The 22149-nt window shown below is 45.3% G+C and overlaps 1 protein-coding gene across 1 annotated transcript; it reads left to right on the top strand.

Moving 5' to 3' along the window:
- Positions 1–6651: 6651 nt before the first annotated feature.
- On the top strand, positions 6652–14007 carry Ctsv (cathepsin V). The gene is made up of 8 exons (XM_027955815.2): positions 6652–6759; positions 7662–7798; positions 8081–8203; positions 8293–8442; positions 8710–8934; positions 9658–9820; positions 10710–10821; positions 11357–14007. The coding sequence occupies exons 2-8, from the start codon at positions 7673–7675 to the stop codon at positions 11454–11456; spliced, it is 999 nt and encodes a 332-aa protein (XP_027811616.1). The 5' UTR covers positions 6652–6759; positions 7662–7672; the 3' UTR covers positions 11457–14007.
- Positions 14008–22149: the final 8142 nt, after the last annotated feature.

Below are 22149 nucleotides of genomic sequence, written 5' to 3'. Positions count from 1 at the left end.
ACTGAGCATTAAATGCCAGCAACTTTCTACAAAGAACCCATGAACATGTGGGAGATGGGGATGTGTATGGAAGGAGCGGGGTACCATGCAGAGAGGTGGGTGCATTTAGGGGACATGAAGGCCACATCCCCAGCACAGATGCTCATGAGTCTGGGAATGGCCACCTTGTGTGGTCCTTGCTCCCTGACAGCAAATCTGGGGTTCTCACCAGGGGAACAGGCAAAACCACCAGGCTCCAAGCCTCACCAGCAGTGGGGCTGCAGAACCAGGCCACCCGTGTCTTCTGCCACCGTCTGATTCCTCCACTTAGATGAAAAGACAGCACATGGGTAGAGGATCCTGCAACTATGAAATGGATTTACAAGAAGCCATCGTTGCTTCCTTGGCTCTGAACTGTGCGTTCTATGCTGAACCCTCAGGTGGTGTTTCACGTGGCACCGTAGCGATGATCCTGAAGAAAAAACAGATTCCTTAAGCAGAGGTTAGGTGGATTCTCAGAAGTAGAAGCTGCGTTCCTTAGCGGCTCCTACAGGTTTGAGGATTAAAGTTGAGCTGCCCTGGAGACCACACCTTCAGGTCTGACTTGAAGGTGACAGAAACCAAGGTAGGGAGACAGAACTGCTGGGTGGGGAAGCTGTGGAGGAGAACAGATCACAAGAAGGAAGAAAAACTTAAAAAAAAAAAAAAACACCAGAGTGGAATCGGTAAGTTTGCAAAATTTCCAAAGCTTATATTGGAAAGATTTCCCTGGTTTTGCTTTTTTGAGGGGATCATAGAGGAAATCTGAGATGCTTGATTATATGGTTCTATTTCCTTTATGTGGTCTCAACATTTGTTACAGAATCTTTTACTCATTTGTTTTGGGAATTGGTGAATGAATGACCCTCACTTTTAAGGTTCATTCACTCAGGCTTAAAAGCCTGACTGTGAATGGATCTTCGGGAAGGTGCAGGGATGTTGGTCTCCTAAAATGGTCAAGGAAAGAAACTCCCAAGAGGCACAGGGCCAAGCACCCTGGATGCTGGTGGGGCAGGAAGACGAGGAACCCCAGCCTAGTCCAGGCACATACCTTCTGCCTGGCTCATCTGTCTTTTCCTCCTTCCATTGTGACACCAGGTGAGCTGGCATACTCATCAAAGTCAAGAGACTGGCCCTGGGGAGGCTTGGGGCTTTGCCTCTCAGGGCCACAGTCCGCCCGGTCCACTTCTCCTGGTGCCCTGGGGTTCCCAGAGGTGATGGAGGTTCGAGGAGGAAGGGTAGAGGGGGGAGGCCCAAAATCTCACCCGCTTTTTCTAAGTCCTGCTGGCCTGCACTGAAGCTACTTCTTCACTTTTGAAAGGAACCAGACACTTAGCCCCCCTTGATTCCATATCCCACCCACTTGCTATGACTACGTTCACTAGTACAAATGGGACACTTAAGAACATCCAACTTCTAGGGCAGTGGTTCTGAAAGTGGGGGTCCCTAAACAGTAACATTCACATCCCCTGAGAACATGCAAGAAAAGCAAATTGGTGGTAACTTTGAATCAGAAACCTGGGGGCTGGGTTCCAGATTGCCAAAATCCATCCCCAGTCTGCCCAGGCCCTCCAGGTGATTCCGAAGCGTGCTGAAGTTTGAGAACCACTATCTCAGGGTTGTTGCAGAGGTGACACAAGGCGTTGTGTAAAATGCCCAGAATATGTCAGGCCCCCAGGTGTGACTTAGCTGTTCCTGTCATCACGATCACAAGCACCATGACAGGAAACTTTTCTAATAATGCTTTAATTTCCAAGAGTACCAGGTACTCCCAGATGGAGACCCCCTTCCTCTGGAACAAGCCCCAGGACAAGAAAAGATGCAAGTTACATCTTTAGGTCGACATTTCCACTGTCTTTAATCACTGATCCTGATGATGCACAGGGAATAGAGGGGGGAAATGCAAGTCCCTCTATTATTAAGAAAAAAAAAATTATTAATGGGACCTAAGGTAAGAAGGAAATGTTAAGAGCCTAAACCAAAAATGTCTCAGGAAAGGAATGGGAGAGGCACGGTTTTGTATGCAGAGACCACAGGACAGGAGGCTGGGAAAGAGTACAGTGAGTAGGAAAAACTGCTGTGTGGGGTCTTAAAAAGCCGGGTGGAACATTGCAAGGGAAAGTCGAAGCAGGAAATGTTGTCTGTCTTCAGGCACATGAGGCCCCTGGGCCTGAGCTGCAGCAAACAAGTGAGAGAGTGGAAAGTTCTCATAGAGTTTGGGGCCTACCTGTCGGAGTCAGGCCAGCCACAAGTTATTTTAAGAACCAGTTTTACATCAGCCTTGTCAAGAAACTGACTTTTATTCCTACTATGTGTAACAGGAGAATATAGCCCCAAAGACATCAGATAATCCCTGGAACCTATAACATATTCTGCACAGCAGAAATTGTGCAAATGTGATTAAGGATCTTGAGATGAAGAGATAATAGAGAATTACCTGGAGGAGGAATGCAATCCCAAGTGTCCTTGGGATTTCAAGGGAGGTAAGGAAGATTGGACACAGACCAGAGAAGGCAATGCGATCACAGAGATTAGAAAAAGTGGCCCTAAGTCAATCAAGGAGTGCAGGCAACCCCAGAAGCAGGAAGAGGCAAGGAATCAATTCTCCCCTGGAGCCCCAGAGCAAGGGAGCACAGCTCCATGAACTCATGGCTTTCAGCCCAGTGATGCAGATTTTGAACTTCTGCTCCCCATAACTGTGATAGAAGAAAATCCTGTCCTGTTAAGCTACCTAGTTTGTGGGAACTTGTTTCAGGAAACTAATACACCTTGTTTTTTGAAAAAACTATGTTTCAGATTTAAGGAAGAGATCCTCTGTCATCTTGTTGAGAGTTTGTGGATTATAGTTTTAGAGGAGGGGACAGATTCCACATGGTCAGCTTCCTTGTTACTACACCAAGATGCTTGACCATAATTTCACTTAAATACATTTGTCATGTTCTGGGTCCATTTGCTGTAAAATCAGAATTATTGCAGTTAATATCATTTTAACATGGAAAGGCTGAGCCTCAGAAAAGCTCTTAGGAAATGTACACGTGTAAGCAGATGTTCCAACAACACCAGGAGAGAATAGTGAGCACAAAATAAAAGGTTTATTAATGCTTGTTGATTAACTTACATATTTGAGGAACTGGCTGACAGTCTAACCCTACAGGAAAAGCAAAGTGTTGAAAATCAGAAAAGTAAATTATTTTCCAAGTGGTTTTACATGGATGTCAAATCATAATCAGGCTGTTTTCCACATGATTGTCAACAGTAATAAAATATTTTGCCAATGGACAGAGTGCTGGATAATTTGGGGGGGGGGGGGGCAGGAGGACGGGATACCAGGGATTGAACTCAGGGGCACTTGACCACTGAGCCACATCCCCGGCCCTATTTTGTATTTTATTTAGAGACAGGGTCTCACTGAGTTGCTTAGTGCCTCGCTTTTGCTGAAGCTGGCTTTGAATTGGTGATCCCCCTGCCTCAGCCCCCTGAGCCACTGGGATTACAGGCTTGGTACAGACATACGCTACCGCGCCTGGCCTGAATAATGTTTTTTAAGAGTTACTCTTGGCTCAGTGAATTCAGACAAATTGAAAAGGGAGATGTGTTAAGTGACATCACTGTCTTGAATATCACCATACTAAACTTGCCAGTTCCCCAGTTCAAGACTTCCAGAAACTAGATACAGGCACAATGGCACATGCTTATAACCCCAGCAGCTCAGGAGGCTGAGCCAGCCTCAGCAACTTCCCAAGGTTGTAAACAACCTCATGAGACCCTGTCTCAAAATAAAAAATCAAAAGGGCTGGGGATATGGCTCAGTGGTTAAGTGCCCCTGGATTCAATCCCCAGCACACACTTAAAAAAAAAAAAAAAAAAAAAAGTTCTGCTAACTACATTTTTATCAAAGGCAAAGCTAAGCCTTGGTCACTTGACTAAAATGTGACCATTTTAATAATTAGCACTTATCAAAACTATTTTTCAAGGCAGTGGGAATCAAAAAATAGGAAAAGAATAAAATGGCTCTAATATAACATTTCTGCAACATATTACAGATTATATGTAAACACATATCAATAGGTGTTATGAGCTACTCTCTTGCTTACTGGCCTCTTCCATTTTCTCCAAGCTTCAGATATTTCTTGGTTTAACTTTAGATCTGGGGGTACCTGAAAGGAGCCAGGTCCTCTCCAGTGCGCACCTATCACATTCCAAGAAACAAAAGGGATGCCATTCTTTGGAGCGGCTCCTGCCACGCTATTGCTCAAGGCAGTGATCTTAATGCAGTGGCAGGTTTTTCCACACTGCAATCCAGGGAGCTGTGGCCCAAGGGCAGCTGTAAAACCCACGTGTTAGAATAACTTAGATTGCTTGTGATAGATTAAACAAACAAACATACAATGAACCAACTATACAGCACGGAACTCTGACCCACAGAGAAACAGGTAACCTCCATCCTGTTCTGTTCACAACTGTCAGGACCAACTCAGAGGCTGATGACTTCCTCACTTCTGCCTCTACTTCCAAACCTGGACAAGCCGGAGAACCCCAAAGAAACTCCCCATTACTAGTTGACCCTCTTCCAACCAAATATACTCCCCAAGTCAATCACATAAGATGCTCCATTTCTAGTTATTCCTCCTGAAGCTTCCCCATGACAACCACCTCCAATCAGGGATACCCCCCCCCAAAAAAAAAAAAAACCACCCACACCTTTTTTTTAATATTTATTTTTTAGTTGTAGTTGAATGCAATACCTTTATTTTATTTATTTATTTTTATGTGGTGCTGAGGATCCAACCCAGGGCCTCCCACATGCTAGGCAAGCGCTCTACCACTGAGCCACAACCCCAACTCACATTTTTTTTTTTAAAGCTTTTCCATCTTCTCTGTCTTCAAACTCTTTCTTATTATAGCAATTTCTTTCTTTCTTTCTTTCTTTTTTTTTTTTTTTTTGGTACCAGGGATTGAATCCAGGGGTGCTTAACCACTGAGCCCCATCCCCAGCCCTTTATTTATATATTTTATTTAGAGACAGGCTCCTTACTTTCCTTAGGGTCTTGCTAAATCGCTGAGGCTGGCTTTGAACTTAAGATACTCCTGCCTCAACCTGCCAAGCTGCTGAGATTATAGGTGTGCACCAGTGCTGTGACAGTAATTTCTGAATATAGAGTTTGTTCTGAAGGGTGGTCTTCATTTATTCCCATGTATGAATGATGTTTGGGCTGAGTACCATGATTAATATACAAACAGAAAAAAAGCCAGACCTTCAGCTATTCACAATGTGATGTACTTTTGTAACTACTTGAGAACTGCAGGCCCCTAGTTGTGTTGGAAGGGCTTTTAAGTCTTCGAAGGATGTACATAAAAATCTTAATATATTGATATTTTAAAAACATTCATTTGTGCTTACAGAAAGATTACCAATTTGATTTTTTGTTTTTAAGTTGAGAAACTGTGTACATCTCAATTCCATTTAATTTTTCAGTGTTTACAAGTTAATATGCACTTTTAGTCCTCCCCCCCCCCTTCTTTTTTCCGTACTTGGAGCCTTACACTGAGCTACAACTCCAATCCTTTTTGTTTTTTGAGACAAGGCCTCGCTAAATTCGTGAAGCTTTGCTAAATTCCTCGGCCTCGGAGTCATAAGATTATAAGCGTGGGCCACCGTGCCCCACATGACTCCGTTTTTTTAGAAAACACACACCTAGGAAAAAGGTTATGGGGGAGAACAAGGGATGTCTATTATCTAAAATATATTTCCTACAATGAATAGGTCTTTTATATATTAAAATCTGGAAACATTGCTGAGTTAATTTCCTTATGTTCTCATTATCTATAAATATGGATTTTCTCCATCTGCATCTTTTCCTCAAACTGTGCAACCTCGACCCTCATATTAAATATTTCTAAATGAATTAATTGAATTAAATTTCAAGTGTGAGGAAAACATAATCCGGGGAGCAGTTAATAAAAGTCGTTTTCATCCTTCCCAACCGCTTCTCTCCTTATTAAAATTTCTCTGCAAATAATTTCCAGTGGGCTTCAGAAAGGCTGGAGGGGGAAAAAAATCCCAGAACGAATGCCACTCCGTCGCAAGAGACCCATTCCCTCCAATAGTCCCTTTTCGCTCCTAGGATTGGGACCTCGCCTGTTGAAAATTGCTCTCGCTACCAGATTCTTCTAAAATCCTGTCGCAGCCCACCCAGAAGCTGGGAAAGAACGCGTCTGCCCGGGGCTCCGCGTTCCTCCACCGGCCCGGATTACACCGGCACCACCAGCGTAGACCGGCTCTGGACCCTGCAGGACACTTTAACTCCCAAACTGCGGGTCCAAAGGAAAAGTGGGGTTAGGATGCAAATCCGCAGAGCCTGCTTTAGGTTTCTTTTCACGAGCCACCCGCCCAGAGCAACAAGGCGGGGAACTTGATTGATCTCAGCCGGTCCGGGGCGGCTCCTGCCCCTCCTCTGCCTCGGGTCGCCCACGTCCCCGGGGGTCAGCGAGGCGCGTCCCGCCCGGGGACTGATAGGAACCCGCCTGCGTCACGCGCAGGGAATCGGAGCGCCCGCAGGCCCCGCCCAGCGGCCGGCCGAGCCAATCGCAATGCGCGAAGGCGGCGTGGGCGGGGCCAGGCAGGCCGCGGACTTGGGGCTTTAAAGTCCGAGACAGGCCCGCTGGGCCAGATGCTCGGACCTCGGCGACCTCTGGGGAGCTGCGTGTGCGGAGTGCGCCTGCGCAGCTGCGGCCGCCCAGGTGAGCGCCCCCGGCCTTGCGCGGCGCGGTGCGAGGTGGGGCTGAAGGGGACCCCGCGGACGCGGTCTAGAGGCGGGCGACCCCGGGAACTGGAGCGTCTGTCCAAAGCTCTGCCATCCTTGGGGCGGGGAAGCGGGGGAGGGCGGTTGGGGAACCGAGGAGGGGGCCGAAGCCACCGGTCAGGGGTCCCGGGTTGTGCGGCGCTTTCGGCGGTCGCGCCCCGGAGAGCACAGGTTCCGAGGCCGGGTGGCCCCAGGCCGCGCCGTCTCGGGGCCTGGCCGGGCCATCCCGGGCAGCTGGACCCGGCTCCCGGGTCGCGGTGCCATCGCTCCCGGCGCCGCCATGACTCCCGCTGGCCGTGGCTGCGAGGGCGCAGGGGGAGCGGGCGGCGCGCCCCGGCCGGCCTGCCCGGGGAGGAAGCCCGGGGTTCGGTTCTCCCGGCTCATCCCGACTCTGCCCACCTGCGCGCACCCGCCGGCAGGGCGGTGTGGGATGGCCTCCTGGGATCCGATGCCCTCGCTGGGAGGCTCTGCCTGGGTGATCGAGGCACTGTCGCTCCTTAACCTGGACCAGCCATCTCCTTGTTTCCTAGTTGTTGTCCCAACCACAAGGTATCGTGAGACTAACCGAAACCTGAATTGTCATCACACTCTAGGAATAGCAGTGACTTCTCACTATTGTAACACTTGTCAGGCTGTTTTTTGTTTTGTTAGCTGGACCAAATAACCTTTTTTTTTTTTTTTTTTTTTAAATTCCTGCCTTATTTTTCTACACCTGCATCCTCAGCCTTTTCAGCTTTTGTGTTAATGCCTGGGAAGGCAATTTAATGCTTTTACTCCATTATGGTGTCTTTAACTTATTGAAAGAATTGGTTTCATCAGGTGTTTCTTTTCCCTTCCTAGGTTTCTGAACCATGAATCTCCCACTCTTCCTGGCTGCCCTTTGCTTGGGAATAGCCTCAGCTATTCCAAAATTTGATCAAAACTTAGATACACAGTGGTACCAGTGGAAGGCCACACACAAGAGACTATATGGCACGGTGAGTAACATTGAAATTGTCCAGGGGGACCCTGCAGAAATTGGTCCTCGCTGGTCACAGTTTATGGCCAGAGAGAAGCTTCTAGAGGCCAGCTCTTAGCAGGCAGTGACCTGGGGGCCCTGTGGTGCACTCAGTGGTGTGTGGGCCTGGAGACCAGCTCACAGGAGTGGGAAGCCCTGCCCGGCCATGGTTTCTCTTCCATGGATGCCAGCAGGTGTCCCCTTGGGGAGATGGGTTGAGTTTTAAATAGAAATAAAAACTATCAGCTGTGCTTGCTTCTAGAATGAAGAAGGATGGAGGCGAGCGGTGTGGGAGAAGAACATGAGGATGATCGAGCAGCACAATGGGGAGTACAGCCAGGGGAAGCATGGCTTCACCATGGCCATGAACGCCTTCGGGGACATGGTACGTGTGTTGTGGGGGGGCACTTCACTCTGCTCAGCTTTTTTTTTTTTTTTTAACTCTTTTAATATTTCATTTATCTTTCCTTGAAGACCAATGAAGAATTCAAACAGCTGAAGAATGGCTTTCAAATCCAGAAGTACCGGCGCCAGGGGAAAGTGTTTCGGGAACCTCTGCTGTTTGGGAGCCCCAAATCTGTGGATTGGAGAGAAAAGGGCTACGTGACTCCCGTGAAGAACCAGGTATGATGTCGGATGCAGACTTTGCCTCTCCCACAGGAGAGCCAGGAGGGGGCACTCGTGTTTCCGTAGCCTGACAAGCAACATGTAATTCACTTTTTTATTTTTACTTTTTAATTTTAGTTCTCTGCCCCCATCTGGACCCTTGCAGCACCCCGGGCTGCTGTCCTGTATGCTCTGTGTTCACTGTTTTTTTAAAGGATATTCAGAAATGTAACATGTTGTCAGTCTTTGTCTTGCAAATTGTCTACTTTTTGATTACCTTTTCAGGGTCAGTGTGGTTCCTGTTGGGCATTTAGCGCAACTGGATCCCTGGAAGGACAGATGTTCCGGAAAACTGGCAAACTTATCTCGCTGAGTGAGCAGAACCTTGTTGACTGCTCTCGGCCTCAAGGCAATTTGGGCTGTGATGGCGGGCTGATGGATAATGCCTTCCAGTACATCAAGGACAACGGAGGCCTGGACTCAGAGGACTCCTATCCTTACGAAGCACAGGTAAAATGAAGCATCTGGGTCCTTCCAGCTCTGTTTCTAGCAAGTGGAACCGTTTTCCGAGATAATACTTTATTGGGAATTCATGTTTTTATTTTATTTTATTTGGGAGGGGGGTACCAGGGATTGAACTCAGGGGTACTTTAACACTGAGCCACATCCCCAGTCCTATTTTGTGTTTTTATTCTGAGACAAGGTCTCACTGAGTTGCTTAGTGCCTCGCTTTTGCTGAGGCTGGCTTTGAACTTGCGTTCCTCCTGTCTCAACCTCCTGAGCCTCTGGGATTACAGGCATGTGCCACTTCGCCATCAGAATTCACATTTTAAATGGTACAATTTATAACTGCAAATTGTCAGTACCATCCTTCATTAGATATTATTAGCCTCTGCACAGTTCTCTGGATGGTTAATGTTTAGCTTTTCTTGCTTCTGTGTCACATGGAGGATATGTGAACCATTTTCCATGTAATGTAAATTTTCTCCACTTTAATAAAAAAAAAAAATATTTAAAGACAAGTCAACCTAGGGGATCTCGTTAAAAATATAAGCTAATCTTTTAAAGATTCAAATAGACTAAAAGCATTTCACTTCCTAGAGTGGTTTATACCAGTATACCAGTACTGACTTAAATCATAATTTGCAAATTGCTGAGTGTTCTGGTCCTAGAATTCATGTTCCCTCAAAGGTAGATGGTGGCAATCAAGTCTCTTCCCTTTAACTTTAAAAGGATGAAACTTGTAAGTACAAGCCTGAGTTTGCAGTTGCTAATGATACTGGATTTGTGGACATCCCTCCGCGGGAGAAAGCCCTCATGAGCGCAGTGGCCACTGTGGGGCCCATCTCTGTTGCTATTGACGCCGGACACGCATCCTTCCAGTTCTACAAATCAGGTGGGTGTTTGTCATCTTACATTACACAAGTTCAGGCAGAACAGAAAACACTGTCCTGATTGAATCTTCTGTATGGAATCCTTTCTAGGACCATTGGGATTTTTAAGTGTGTTGAACATGATAATGTTTCCATTTGCATTAACTAAGCATTTTGATTATTTATTCACAAAATTTTTAAATGAATACTAATCAGTCAGTAGGTAAAATCTAATTTACCTGTTTTCCAATTGTCAAACCTTTTTCCAAAAGATTTTATTACCTTAAGCAGAAGTATAAAGAACCTTGTAGCTCAAATGTGGGTGTTTCGGTTATTTTATGTGTACTATTTCTTTAGACATAGGGGTAGAAGAGGATTATGCTAATAGATGTGTAAACCAGGAAATGAGTGCTTGAAATACCTTTGCCTTTACAACAATAGATCTACCTGGCCTGGTCGCACACACCTGTAATACCAGGGAAAGCTGAGACAGGAGGATCACAAGTTTGAGGGTAATCTCAGCTATTTAGTAAGGCCTAAACAACTTAGCAAGACCCTATCTCAAAATAAAAAGAGCCAGGGATATAGCTCAGTGACAAAAGTGCTCCCAGGTTTAATCAAATCCCCAGTACAAAAAATATAAATAAAAAATAGATATTGGAAAAAAAATTAATTAGAAAATATTTTGGACTTGTAGAATTATGTTGATTTCTGGTGAGTAGAGGTCGACTTTTTTCCCTTATCAGCCATTACTGTTTTTTTGGCAAATACTATTTTAGTTCTTTATAGTATTTGGAATGTTTATGACGTTCAACAGAATTTAGAAATGCCTTCCTTCCATGGGTGACATGGTGGGCCACTGTCACATGTCACTTGGAGCCTCTCATTCCAGTGTGGATTTTATTCTCCCAGGAGTTTATTATGATCCAGAATGCAGCAGCAAAGACCTAGATCATGGTGTTCTGGTGGTTGGCTACGGTGTTGAAGCAAATTCAAATAAGAAATTTTGGCTTGTCAAGAACAGGTATAAAACTCTTATTATATTTTAAATTGGAATTAGAATTCTTAGTTAGAATTAGTATTTGAATATAGTTTCATAAAAGCTCCGTGTTAAGATCCTGGAAGTCTTACTCCTTAGAGTGAACACAGAAATATTAATGTTTTATTATTATAAGATTCTGTACCAAGCTTTTAGGGTTATTAATAGATGTTTGTAACATTGCATTTCCAAATTCTGAAAATTTTCTTAAAGTGCACGTAAACATTTGCCTCTGATGTTTCTTTAAGTCTGAAAGATTGTTGTTGCCATTTGATGCTCTGCCATCTCATTTCACTCCTGGAGGCCTCAGAGATTGCTGGGGTCTATTTTCACAACTAATTGTCTTTTATTGAAATGTAATGTGGGGTGGCATATGGAGCCAGCAGACACAGATGTGATAGCATGTAGAACAGTGTCCCCGTCACATGTAAACACTGCTAAGTGTCAGCTGTTATTAATGAAGCTAATCTTTTTTCTTTTTCTTTTTCTTTTTTTTTTAAATAAAATGAAAAACCTTCAGCTGGGGTCCAGAATGGGGCGCAGATGGCTATGTCAAAATGGCCAAAGACAAGAACAACCATTGTGGAATTGCCACTGCAGCCAGCTATCCCACTGTGTGAGCCGACGGATGGGGACAGTGGAGGACTTGAGGACAGCATGTCCAGAGGCATTCTCTCTCAAAACTGACCAAACCTTTAATGTATAAAACAATACTTGAATCATTGAGGATCCAAGTTGTGATTTGAATTCTGTGACATTTTTACAAGGGTAAAATGTTACCACTACTTTCACTACTGTTATAAACAGCTTCATGATATTGAAGACTCATTGTTTAATTCTAAGACTTTTGAATTTTCATTTTTTAAAATGTGTAAAGCTTTCTTTACAGAATAAATTTTAGTTCAGTATATAGAGGCGGAACTTCTGTTTGTAATGCATTGACATTTTATTTAGTTGGAAAATGTAATTGGGCTCCAAAGACATAAGTCAAAATGTGTCAGTGGTACATTAGGAAAGAGATGAAGGAGGGTGAGTGGCCCTCTGGTGTTTCACTAAAAAATACAGATTTTATGTCAGCTGCCCATTGACTGTGTATAACCCAGCTCTATAGTTTTGTTTTTACTTGACATATAATATATATATTTAAGCCAGGCATGATGGCACATGTCTGTAATCCCAGCAGCTCAGGAAGCTGAGGCAGGAGGATCACAAGTTCAAAGTCAGCTTCAGCAACTCGGCTAGACCCTGTCTCTAAATATAACATAAAAATGGACTGGGGATAGGGCTCAGTGGTTAAGTGTCCTTGGGTTCAATCTCCAGTACCAAAACAAAGAAAATATAATGTATATATTTATAAGATACAAATTTGATACATGTGTACATGGTGGAATTATCAAATTGGACTAACAAGCCCATACCTGTCACCTCAATATTTATCATTTCTTTGTTTTGAGAAAATTTAAAGATCTCTTCTAGCTGTTTGGAAACACAGTGTAGTACTATTAACTGCAGTCACTTTGCTATGCATTAGAACTCCAGAAGTTACCCAACTCTTGAATCATAAAATTTGACTAATAATCTGGAAGGACAAATTGTTTCATAAAGAAGTAAGTTACTTACTAGAAAAGTGAATAGACAGATTCATGTGTTGTAGATACTAGTAAAGGATTCCCTTCCTTTGAGTCAAGGTGCTTTTGTGATGAAAGCCATGTGGCTCCTTGAACCTTCCTGAATTGCAGTGAGGACCATGTGGCCACATGGCAGTCCCAGGAAGGACCAGGCCAGGGGGTTACCAGGGCTGTTTTGTTTCTGTTCTGTTACGTCTCTGACGTCCACACAGCTCTCCTGGGAAACCTGGGGCTACCCAGTGTTCACAAAAATAAAGATAACAGTTGTGATTAATAATCTCAGGTATTTGGTAATAGATGGAGAAATGTGTTCAAGGTCCACAGGAGATTAGGCTAGGCTACGAAAATAGTCCTCCGGCCTTAGAAGATGGGTGAGAGATCACAAGGGAAGGACAGGCCAGAAGTCCCTAAGCCAAACTTGGACTTCAGCCACCTAATCCCTGACTTAAAAATAAACTCAAGAAAACAACAGACTCAGCTCATAGTCAGGGACATGCTAGTAAGTATGAAAACAGCATTCGCTTATTTAAAAGACAGGAAAGAAATATGCCAAATTTCTGTGGCAATTATGGGTGGTTATTTCTCTAACTTGTTCTGTAGGAAGTGTGTATTTTTATTACCAGGGAAAAAATAGAGAAAATATATCTGTATTCTGCAGGATAAGTGTGTGTGGTGGGGGAGTGATAGATAATCTAAAACCTGTGAATCTGAATCTATATATCTGTGTTCCCAGTCCAGTAAGAAAATGTCAGTGAGCTGGTAAAATACTAAACTGGTCATCATGCTTCGTGAAGGAAATGGGAGGTGGGGAACAAGTGGGGCCTGTGTCCCACGCAACCTTTGGTAGCCTTTGTCTGTAGCCATCTACCACACTTGCTCTGATTTTCTTCTGAAAAAGGATTCTTCTTGCTCGGCAGCATCAGGCTCATTCCGCACTCCACACGTTCCTGGAACCGCTGGGAGGCTCGAAGGAAACATGAAGGTGCTAAATTGTAGATATGTGAAAGTTTTGTCATTTTCAAAGAACTTTCAAATACTTTTTAAACTCGTGAAAAGTTCCAAACCTCAGTTATCCTCTAAAAGCATTTTTCAAAAAATGCAAATAGACTTGAAGCACAAACTTATTACCAGTATATCTTATACTTCTAGCAAAGGAGGTAAGGCAAGATGAGATTGGCACAATTCAGCAAACAATGAGGGAGCAGTTTGCCCACGTGGGAGTGCAGCTATAACCCTTGGGCCTCTTATTAGAAGAGTGAAGGCCTTGGAGTAATTGGAAACCTTCATAGCAATGCATATTTCTATCTTGTGTATTTGGCCTGTGAAGTTTGAAACTAGGTGTGTTTTCTAAATTCATTTCTTTTGACTGATCTGAAAGTATAGGGGTGAAAAAAACTCAGATCTTCAAGTATTAGTAATTGTGTGTGTGTGTGTGTGAGAGAGAGAGAGAATTTCCCAAGCCCACTTGACTGTACACACTGAATTTTACAAATGTTCATGATCTCTGTATTTTTAAATAAGTTAATAAACTCCATTGAGTGGCTCCACGGTCTCTTTCCTCATACTGCATTTTAGTATTTCATAGTCTGTGTATTCATTCTTCCGGGTGGTGATCAGGCACCTCAGCAACAGCTCCGATCTGGGCTCAAGGACACAATGAAGCAAATAGTCATGGTCCCTCCCTTTTGGAGCTGGCGTTCCCATGTTGCTGCCTGTGCAAACCACCCCCGCCACGTTCTTGAGCCCATTGGGTCTTTGGGTCTCTAGTGTTCCAAAAGCAGCTCCAGCACCCCACTTATTTAGCATAGGTACCAAGTTTCAGCTACCAACAAGCAGCTAGGGCTCTTTCCAACACCTTAGGCCACCATATTGGATGAAAAAAAAAATCTCTGCTTAATGGACCCATATCAACATATCTTTGTTTCTTCTTTCCTGACCTCCTGGGCTTCATCCATTCCTACTTTTATTCCCCATTCTGGGTAAATTGGAAAAATAGTGCTGCTATTCTTTTGGAATGTAGTTTACCTCTTGGTAACACGTGTGTGTGTGTGTGTGTGTGTGTGTGTGTGTGTGTGTGTTGCTGGGGACGGAACCCAGGGAGGGCCTCACACATGCTGAGCATGAGTTCCACCCCTGAGCTGCTCCTCCAGCTCATGGGGCACACTTCCTACCTCACCTTTCCAGAGCTGCTGGAGATGAAGTCTAGAAACAGGGCTGGTTGGGTGGATACTGAAGAGAATCAGCAGTGTCTTCCAGGGCAGCCACCCAAGGGGAGGCCATTGCAGGTCTCTCAGGTAAATCAGAGTGAAACCCTTCATACAGGAATGGTGGACTGTTTCTCCTGGCAGAGAAGACTCAGCAGAATTTAGGGATTCAGAATTTAGGGATCTCCATCAGGATGTGCCCCTATATCCTCCAAATTTTAGAATCTTCTTTCCTGATTTCACCTTAACAGCCCACAGCCAGTGAGACTGAGAGTTCAGTTTGCTTTTTCATTTACCCACTCAGAGGATGAGACTCTGGATTTGTTTTTTCAGAAATCTTAGCCCTGTGGCTACAGATGATAAGGGTTTTTCAGAACATAGAAAATGTTCAGGTCAACTGTGTCACTGCAGCCTGGGAGCAAAGCCCTAAGTGTCTCTCTTTTTTTTTTTTTTTTTTTTTTTTGGTGGCAGGGCAGGGGGACGAGGGATTGAACTCGGGGGCTCTGGGCCACTGAGTCACATCCCAGCCCTTTTTATATTTTATTTAGAGACAGGGTCTCGCTGAGTCACTTAGCGCCTCACTATTGCTGAGTCTGGCTTTGAACTCATGATCCTCCTGCCTCAGCCTCCCGAGCCGCTGGGATTACAGGCCACTGCACCTGGCCCCTAAGTGCCTCTTTTCCTTGCCCCACTTTGCCCAGTACAGTTATGGGCACCCAGACAATCTGTACTGTCTAGTTGGACAAAAGCGTTCTAATGTATGAATACATAGTCACCCAGAATGTGCCTCTTAGCATTTTGTTAGGAGTTTCTATGGACGGCAGTCTGCCTGTCTCGGTTACCGCATCGTCCTTTCTTCTAGAACCGCAATCCGTAACCAAATGTTCAAGAATTGGCTCATAGGATGGTGAGGGCTGGCGAGCCCCAAACTCTCGGGGCGGGCCAGCAGGCCGGGGACTCAGGCAGTGTTCCATTTACTCCTGCTCCAGGAAGTCCATCCCTGCTCAGAAGGCCTTCCCGTGACTGGTGAGACCCACCACGCTGTGGGGGCTGATATGCCTTAGTCGGTGAGCACGACTGTGGGTGCTGATCACAACCACATGACACCACAATCCTTCACAGTGGCCTCTGGACCAGTGTCCCTCCAAGCCCCGAGCTCCCCAGAGCAGTCACATCAAATTCAACCCTCAAGGGAACCTCCCCTCCACCAAATCCCTGCCTCACCCTCCCGCCTCTGATCTCTCAAACCACACGCACTTAAAACACTCTCTACTCTTTCTCTTGCCACTTAATATGTCCCGATCGGAGATGTTTTTTTTCCTTAAATGTTTTATGCAGACTTATAATCTCAGGACTGAGGCCACCTGGACACCAAACATTTCATGATCTAGAGTTTATGTCTCCCATCTAAAACCGCTTCATAAAGCCGTGATGAAACCAATAATACAATCCCCAGCACTCAAAGAGGATTACAAAGTGCTTCACGTTATACAACTTCATTTAACACTAAAACAGGGCCCAAGAAAACTCAGGATCAGGGTCCTAAGGTGTCCTGTTCTGTCACCATGGGATGCAATTTGCAGTTTCTGCTATGGTAACAAAGCCTCAGGTTCTCTCCTTTGCTTTATTGTGTAATTTCTTTTTGGCTCATGGGCTGGTGAAGAGACCTGAGACTCCAACAGCTCCCAGGCCCCTGGCGCCCATTGGCTATGCCCTTTCTAGAGCAGGACTTGGCTGGGTAGGGAGTCTCCTTGAACATGTTCACAAGTCACTGGATGGAAAATTGTGAGCACATGAGTTGTTTGTCTTTGTTAACCGTGTCATTTTAGAACCAAAGATTTATTTGACACGCTGGAATTAATCCACATGACTTTGAAAAGAATAAACCCATTAAGGACAGAGAGAAAACATGCTGAGAGAGTTATAAAAGAGTCATTTTCTCACAGTCAACTGATCTTATTGTGGCAAGAGAAACAGTCTTGTCTGTGAAATATAATTTTAAGTGAAAAAAAGCAAACATAGAGCAGTATGAATAATTTGAAATTATTTTTAAACAGATTTACACATTCCTGCATATGCATCTAAAAATGTTCATGAAGGGTATAAACCATATATGCCACTTGGAGATAATAAAAGGGCACTTTGGTTGCTGTACTATCTCTCTCTCTCTCTCTCTTTCTTTTTTGGTACTGGGGATTGAACCCACGGGTGCTTAACCACTAAGCCACATCTCCAACCCTTTTTATTTTTTACTTTGAGCTAAGTTGCTTAGGGACTCACTAAAATGCTGAGGCTGGCCTTGAACTCGTGATCCTCCTGTCTCAGCCTCCTGAGCTGCTGGGATTACAGATGTGCACCACCACACCCAGCTTGTATTAGCTCAAGTTAAAAACAAATTTTTGATATGCATTATTCTTATAAGGTAACAGATTCAAATGTATCCGTTCAAGAAAATAATTAGTTGGGAAAGGAAGAGGAGCGAGAGGGGCAGAGGGTTCTTAGATAACTTGAAAAGGACAAGTCTCTGGTTGGAGGGATTTGTGTGCCTGAGACTCTCGCTGTCGATGCTCTACCAGTCTGGTCATGGGGCACAGCCATAAGGAATGGTCATGGGGCCCCCAGCTTTGGGGAGAGGCTTTGCTAAGGGCTGAAGGAGCAAAAGGCAAAGGAGGGATTTTTGCGAGGGACAATGTCCCAGGAAGACTGCTTCAGTGAGACTGCAAAGTGGCTCTGGCCAGAATCCCAGAACCTGCTCCCTTTGGCTCTGCCCCACGGTGCCCCCGCCCCTACTCACCCTAGCCATTAGTCCAACAGTGGGGCAAGATGTTGAGCTCTCAACTCGATCGAGTGCCCTTTCGCTGGTTTCCTACACTCCCATCCTTGGGGGTGTAGGTCAGACCAGCAGTATATTGCCCATCACCCAACACTTAGAAATCTGATGCAGATAGGAGCAGCCCTCACCAATAAAAGCAATATGGTTCTATACACGTGAAACCTAAGTGAGCCTTGAACATCTTTGCTAAATGAAATAAGCCAGAAGCAAAAAGATGGACATTGCATGGTTCCATTTACCTGTGAGATCTGAAGTAGTCTTCGTTACTTCCTAAGGTGGAATAATGTTCTACTGTGTGCACGTGCCACATTTTGTTTTATCCACTCATCTGCCAATGAACAGTTGGGTTGTTGTTATGGTGTGGATGTGAGGTGTCCCCCCAGAGCTCATGTGTGAGACAGTGCAAGAATGCTTAGAGGAGAATTGATTGGGTTGTGAGAGTCTTAACCCAATCAGTGAATTGATCTGCGGATAGGAGTTAACTGAGTGGTAACTGAAGGTAGGTGGGGTGTGGCTGGTGGAGGTGGGCATCGAGAGGGTACCTTTTGGGTATATATTTTAGATCTGAAGTGGAGTCTCTCGCTCTGCTTCTGATCACCTGTCAAGGTTTTTAGCCCCCTGTTCCCTCCTGACCTGCGGGAGAGATTGGGGGAGCACGCCCCGACCAGGACGGACGAACCAAGAAAGGTAAAGGTCGACTGGCCACTCGCACCCAGCCCTCTCTCGCAGGAGGACAATCAGATGCGCCAGGGAGAACAGTCAAAGCAGGATCTCATTTAATGAGAAAACACACGCAGCTAATATAATGTACAGGAGCCAATCAGGGTAAAGGTCTGCAGGGTGGGGAGAGTTCACGTGCACACCCATCCTACAGGCAGTAATGGGAGACACGAGCTGTCCTTGAGGGCAGAAGGGTTCTGAGCCTATCCTAGCGGTGGTCCGATTCTTCATCACAACCCACGGCGATGCCTTCTGGCTAATCGCTAGGTGCTCTCTTAGCCCCCTGTGGCCCCAGGACTGGGAAGCGGGTAGCAGGAAGCAAGTCAAGTTTCCTCTTTTCTGATGCAACATGCCCCACGTTACATCATGCCCTACAGTCACCGTGTGAACTGCTTCCCTCCACCACACTCTCTCTCCATGATGTTCTTCCCCACCTTGAGCCCTGAGGAATGGAGCCTGCTGTCTGTGGATGGAGACCTTTGAAACCGTCAGCCCCCAGATAAACTTTTCCTCCTCTACAATCGTTCTGGTCAGATCTTTTAGTCACAGCAGGAAAAAAAAAAAAACTGACTAAAACAGTTGTCAGCTTTTGGCTATTATTATTTTTATTTTGGCTGTTGTTATTATTATTATTATTATTATTATTATGGCCATTATTATTTTGGCTACTATGATCATGATTATTATTATTATTTTGGCCGCTGTGGACATTCGTTGGTGGGCAGAGATCTGCATGGAATTGCTGGGTCAGATGGTAACTCCCATTTAATTTTTTCCGGAACTGCCAAGCTGTTTCCGCTAGAGCTAAGACATCTTATATTCAAACCAGCAATATGACCCGAAGAAAAGAAAACTGAAGTGCCCTTTAATAGAGTACTGCTCATGACTGTCATTGGCACTTTGGTTTCCAGTGGCAAATAACCTGGCCATGGCCTTGACCAGATCTCTCTCAGTGGCTTTGATCAGCCATTTAAATGAATGCAGTGGGGACACTAACAGAGGCTTGAGGACCTTTATTATTAACACACACATACACACACAAATGCATCTCGTGAGATTAAGACATCCCAAACACAGGCCATTTAAACAAAAACTGTCTTTGCTAGGGAAATATCACTCTGGAACAAATTCCCTAGGCCCCTTTGTCACCACCACTCCTATAAAAAATATGACTGTCCAAGCCACAGTGACAGAATACAGGCATGGTCTATTAAACAAGTCTGTTTGCTATGAGGGACAGAAATCAATCTGACACTGGCTTATGTAAGAGCAGGAGCTTGGCGGCTGCAGGCAGAGCTGGATCCAGGGTTCAAGGTGCATCGTCAGCCTCCCTCTCCTCCCGGGTCTCAGATCTGCTTTCCTCTGCCTTGGATGTACTCCCAGTCAGGCTTACCCATCTTTGGAGGAAAGTGACTCTCCCAGTTGTGTTGGGGCTGATCCTACTTGGCCCTGCCTGAGTTCCATGCCTACCTCAGATGGGGGTGGGGTGGTCTACCCAGTCTCTGCAGGGAGGTGGTGGTTTGAAGAGTGGTGTTCCAACAGGAGAGCTGGAACATTGTCACCAGGGAGGCAGGGAAAATGGATGGGGAATGTGGAGAATGGATACTCTGAAAGAAGAGTCAAGGGGCTGGGGTTGTGGCTCAGTGGTAGAGCACTCGCCTCTCACGTGTGAGACCCTGGGTTCGGATCCTCAGCACCACATAAAAAATGAATAAACAAAATAAGGATATTGTGCCCATGTATAACTAAAAAAAAAATTCAAAAAAAAAAAAAAGAAGAAGAGTCAAGATTCTAAAAGGACTTTCAACCCTGGGAAGACTAAAACTAACAGGATGGAATGTGTTGTGCACCTATGTAAAGTTCTATTTGTGATCATATGTATTTTGTGGAGATTAAATTTTATTTAAAAGTATATGCACGTTTATATGATGCAAGTACCGTATGAAGGGGAAATTACTTAAAAGTACTCCTTAGGAAATCTCAGGTTTTGGTTATTTCGAATATCTTTTCCATCTCACACTTTTTCCTCCAGGGTCTGTGATGACAGGAATGCTAACTTTTGATATCATTGAATGGGTCCTGAGATGCTCTCATTTTATTTTATTTTATTTCAGCCTATTGTCCTTTGGCTCTCATTGCTCTGTCTCCAGGCTCACTGATCCCCCTCTCTATCTGTCCACTGTACTACTGAGCTTATCCAGCAAGTGTTTAAATTTTGGTCGTTATATTTTTCAGTTCTTTAGTTTTTATTTCATTTTTTAAAATAAATTCTATTTCCGTATTAAGATTTTTAAGCCGGGTGCAGTGGCACAAACCTATAATCCTAGTGGCTCAGGAGGCTGAGGCAGGAGGATGGCAAGTTCAAAGTCAGCCTCAGCCACAGCAAGGCCCTAAGCAACTCAGTGACCCCTGTCTCTAAATAAAATATTTTAAAAAGAGCTGGGAATGTGGCTCCGTGGTTTAAAGCCCCTGGGTTCAGTCCCCAGTACCAAAAAAAAAAAATGTTTTTTAATGTGTTTTCCCTAAATTTGTAATTGCGTGTTGAAGCATTTTTATGATGATTACCTTAAACCTTTGTCGGATGATTCTGATGTCTGATGTACCTTGGTTTTGGTGTCCACCACATTGTTTTTTCTCAGTCTTGTGATTTTCCTGATTCCTGGAAGGAGAAAGCCTTTGGTATCCAAGATCCTTGGTGGGTCACAGGGAAGAGCCCATGCTTCCCTTCTCAGCAGGTGCAAGACAAGGGGCCAGATCAGTGTGTTTGCTCAGCTTCCAGTGGAGTTTCTCCAAACCCCAGCAAACAATGGGGCACTGACTCAGCTTGCCTTCTTACGGATGGGTGGGGTGAAAGTTCAAGGCCTTCCTCACCCACAGTCACCTGTGGACACTGACTCACATCACCTATTTGACTCTGAGTCAGGCTGTATGATCAGGCTCCTCCAGGTGGGAGGGGGGGGGGACAAGGCTGACAGGTGCCACCATGTTACTGGGGACACAGGCGGAGAGGAAAAGGCTGCACTTTGGCATCACTGAGGGCAGGAGGGGAGAAGCAAAGCGTCAGCCGCCTCCTTCAGCCACTCCATTCTGCCTTGGTCAAGCCAAGTTGGGGGGAGAGGGTCCTCTCCCAGGTGGCCCTTGATGACAGGGGCTGGAGGAACATAGGTGAGCTGAAACTAGCTCTGCCTCTACTGCCTTGCCGAGTCTCATCAGTGCTGGGTGGGCTGCTTGACCCCACTGAGCGCACTGGAGTGGTACCTGCTTTTAGGCAGGGAACTGCATCTCAGCCCCTCCACTGATACCCTGGCAAGTCAGACAGAGGCACTTGCCTCTGCTGGGGGACTGCCACCACCATCTGCCTGGGGAGTCCAAGTGCCACTGCTTGCTTGGGCTTTCTTCTGATCTGTGCCTGCTGTCAGGTCTAGTCGGAGGCCACCGCAGTGCCCTGTGCATGCGATGTGAGAGTCCTAGAGAAACTCAGGGAACCCCCTGCCCCATAGTTGGTGGAGTCTTGAAGTCTCTGTCTTGTACATTTTTAAAGTTTCTCTAGTTTGTGGTTTTTGTTTGTTCGTGTTTTCGTACTGGGGATTGAACCCTGGGGTGCTTAACCACCCAGCCACATTCACTGCCCTTTTAATATTTTATTTAGAGACAGGGTCTCACTGAGTTGCTTAGGGCCTCACTAAGTTGCTGAGGCTGGCTTTGAACTCTTGATCCTCCTACCTCAGCCTCCCGAGCATGCACCACAGGCATGCACCACCGTGCCCCGCTCTTTTGTAGTTCTACTTCCAGGAATTTCTAGTTATAATCCTGGGAGGACTGGGGCTCCTCCATCTTGGCAGAACCAGAGGTCTCTCCTATTGCTCATTTTTTTTTTATGTCATACTAGTTTTTCTGAACTTTTAGGAAAAGAAAAGATTCGGAGAAG

Source organism: Marmota flaviventris, chromosome 16, assembly GCF_047511675.1.
Source record: "Marmota flaviventris isolate mMarFla1 chromosome 16, mMarFla1.hap1, whole genome shotgun sequence".
Taxonomy (NCBI): domain Eukaryota; kingdom Metazoa; phylum Chordata; class Mammalia; order Rodentia; family Sciuridae; genus Marmota; species Marmota flaviventris.
The sequence above is the reverse complement of the archived record's forward strand: the minus strand, read 5'-3'. Positions and strand labels throughout refer to the sequence as shown.

What these genes read in the sequence shown, in the direction of transcription:
- Ctsv (XM_027955815.2), top strand. Translation starts at nt 7,673, where the DNA reads ATGAATCTCCCACTCTTCCTGGCTGCCCTTTGCTTGGGAATAGCCTCA. An exon ending in TGAACGCCTTCGGGGACATG is followed by an intron (nt 8,204 to 8,292) that starts GTACGTGTGTTG and finishes CTTTCCTTGAAG; the next exon opens with ACCAATGAAGAATTCAAACA. An exon ending in TTTTGGCTTGTCAAGAACAG is followed by an intron (nt 10,822 to 11,356) that starts GTATAAAACTCT and finishes AAAAACCTTCAG; the next exon opens with CTGGGGTCCAGAATGGGGCG.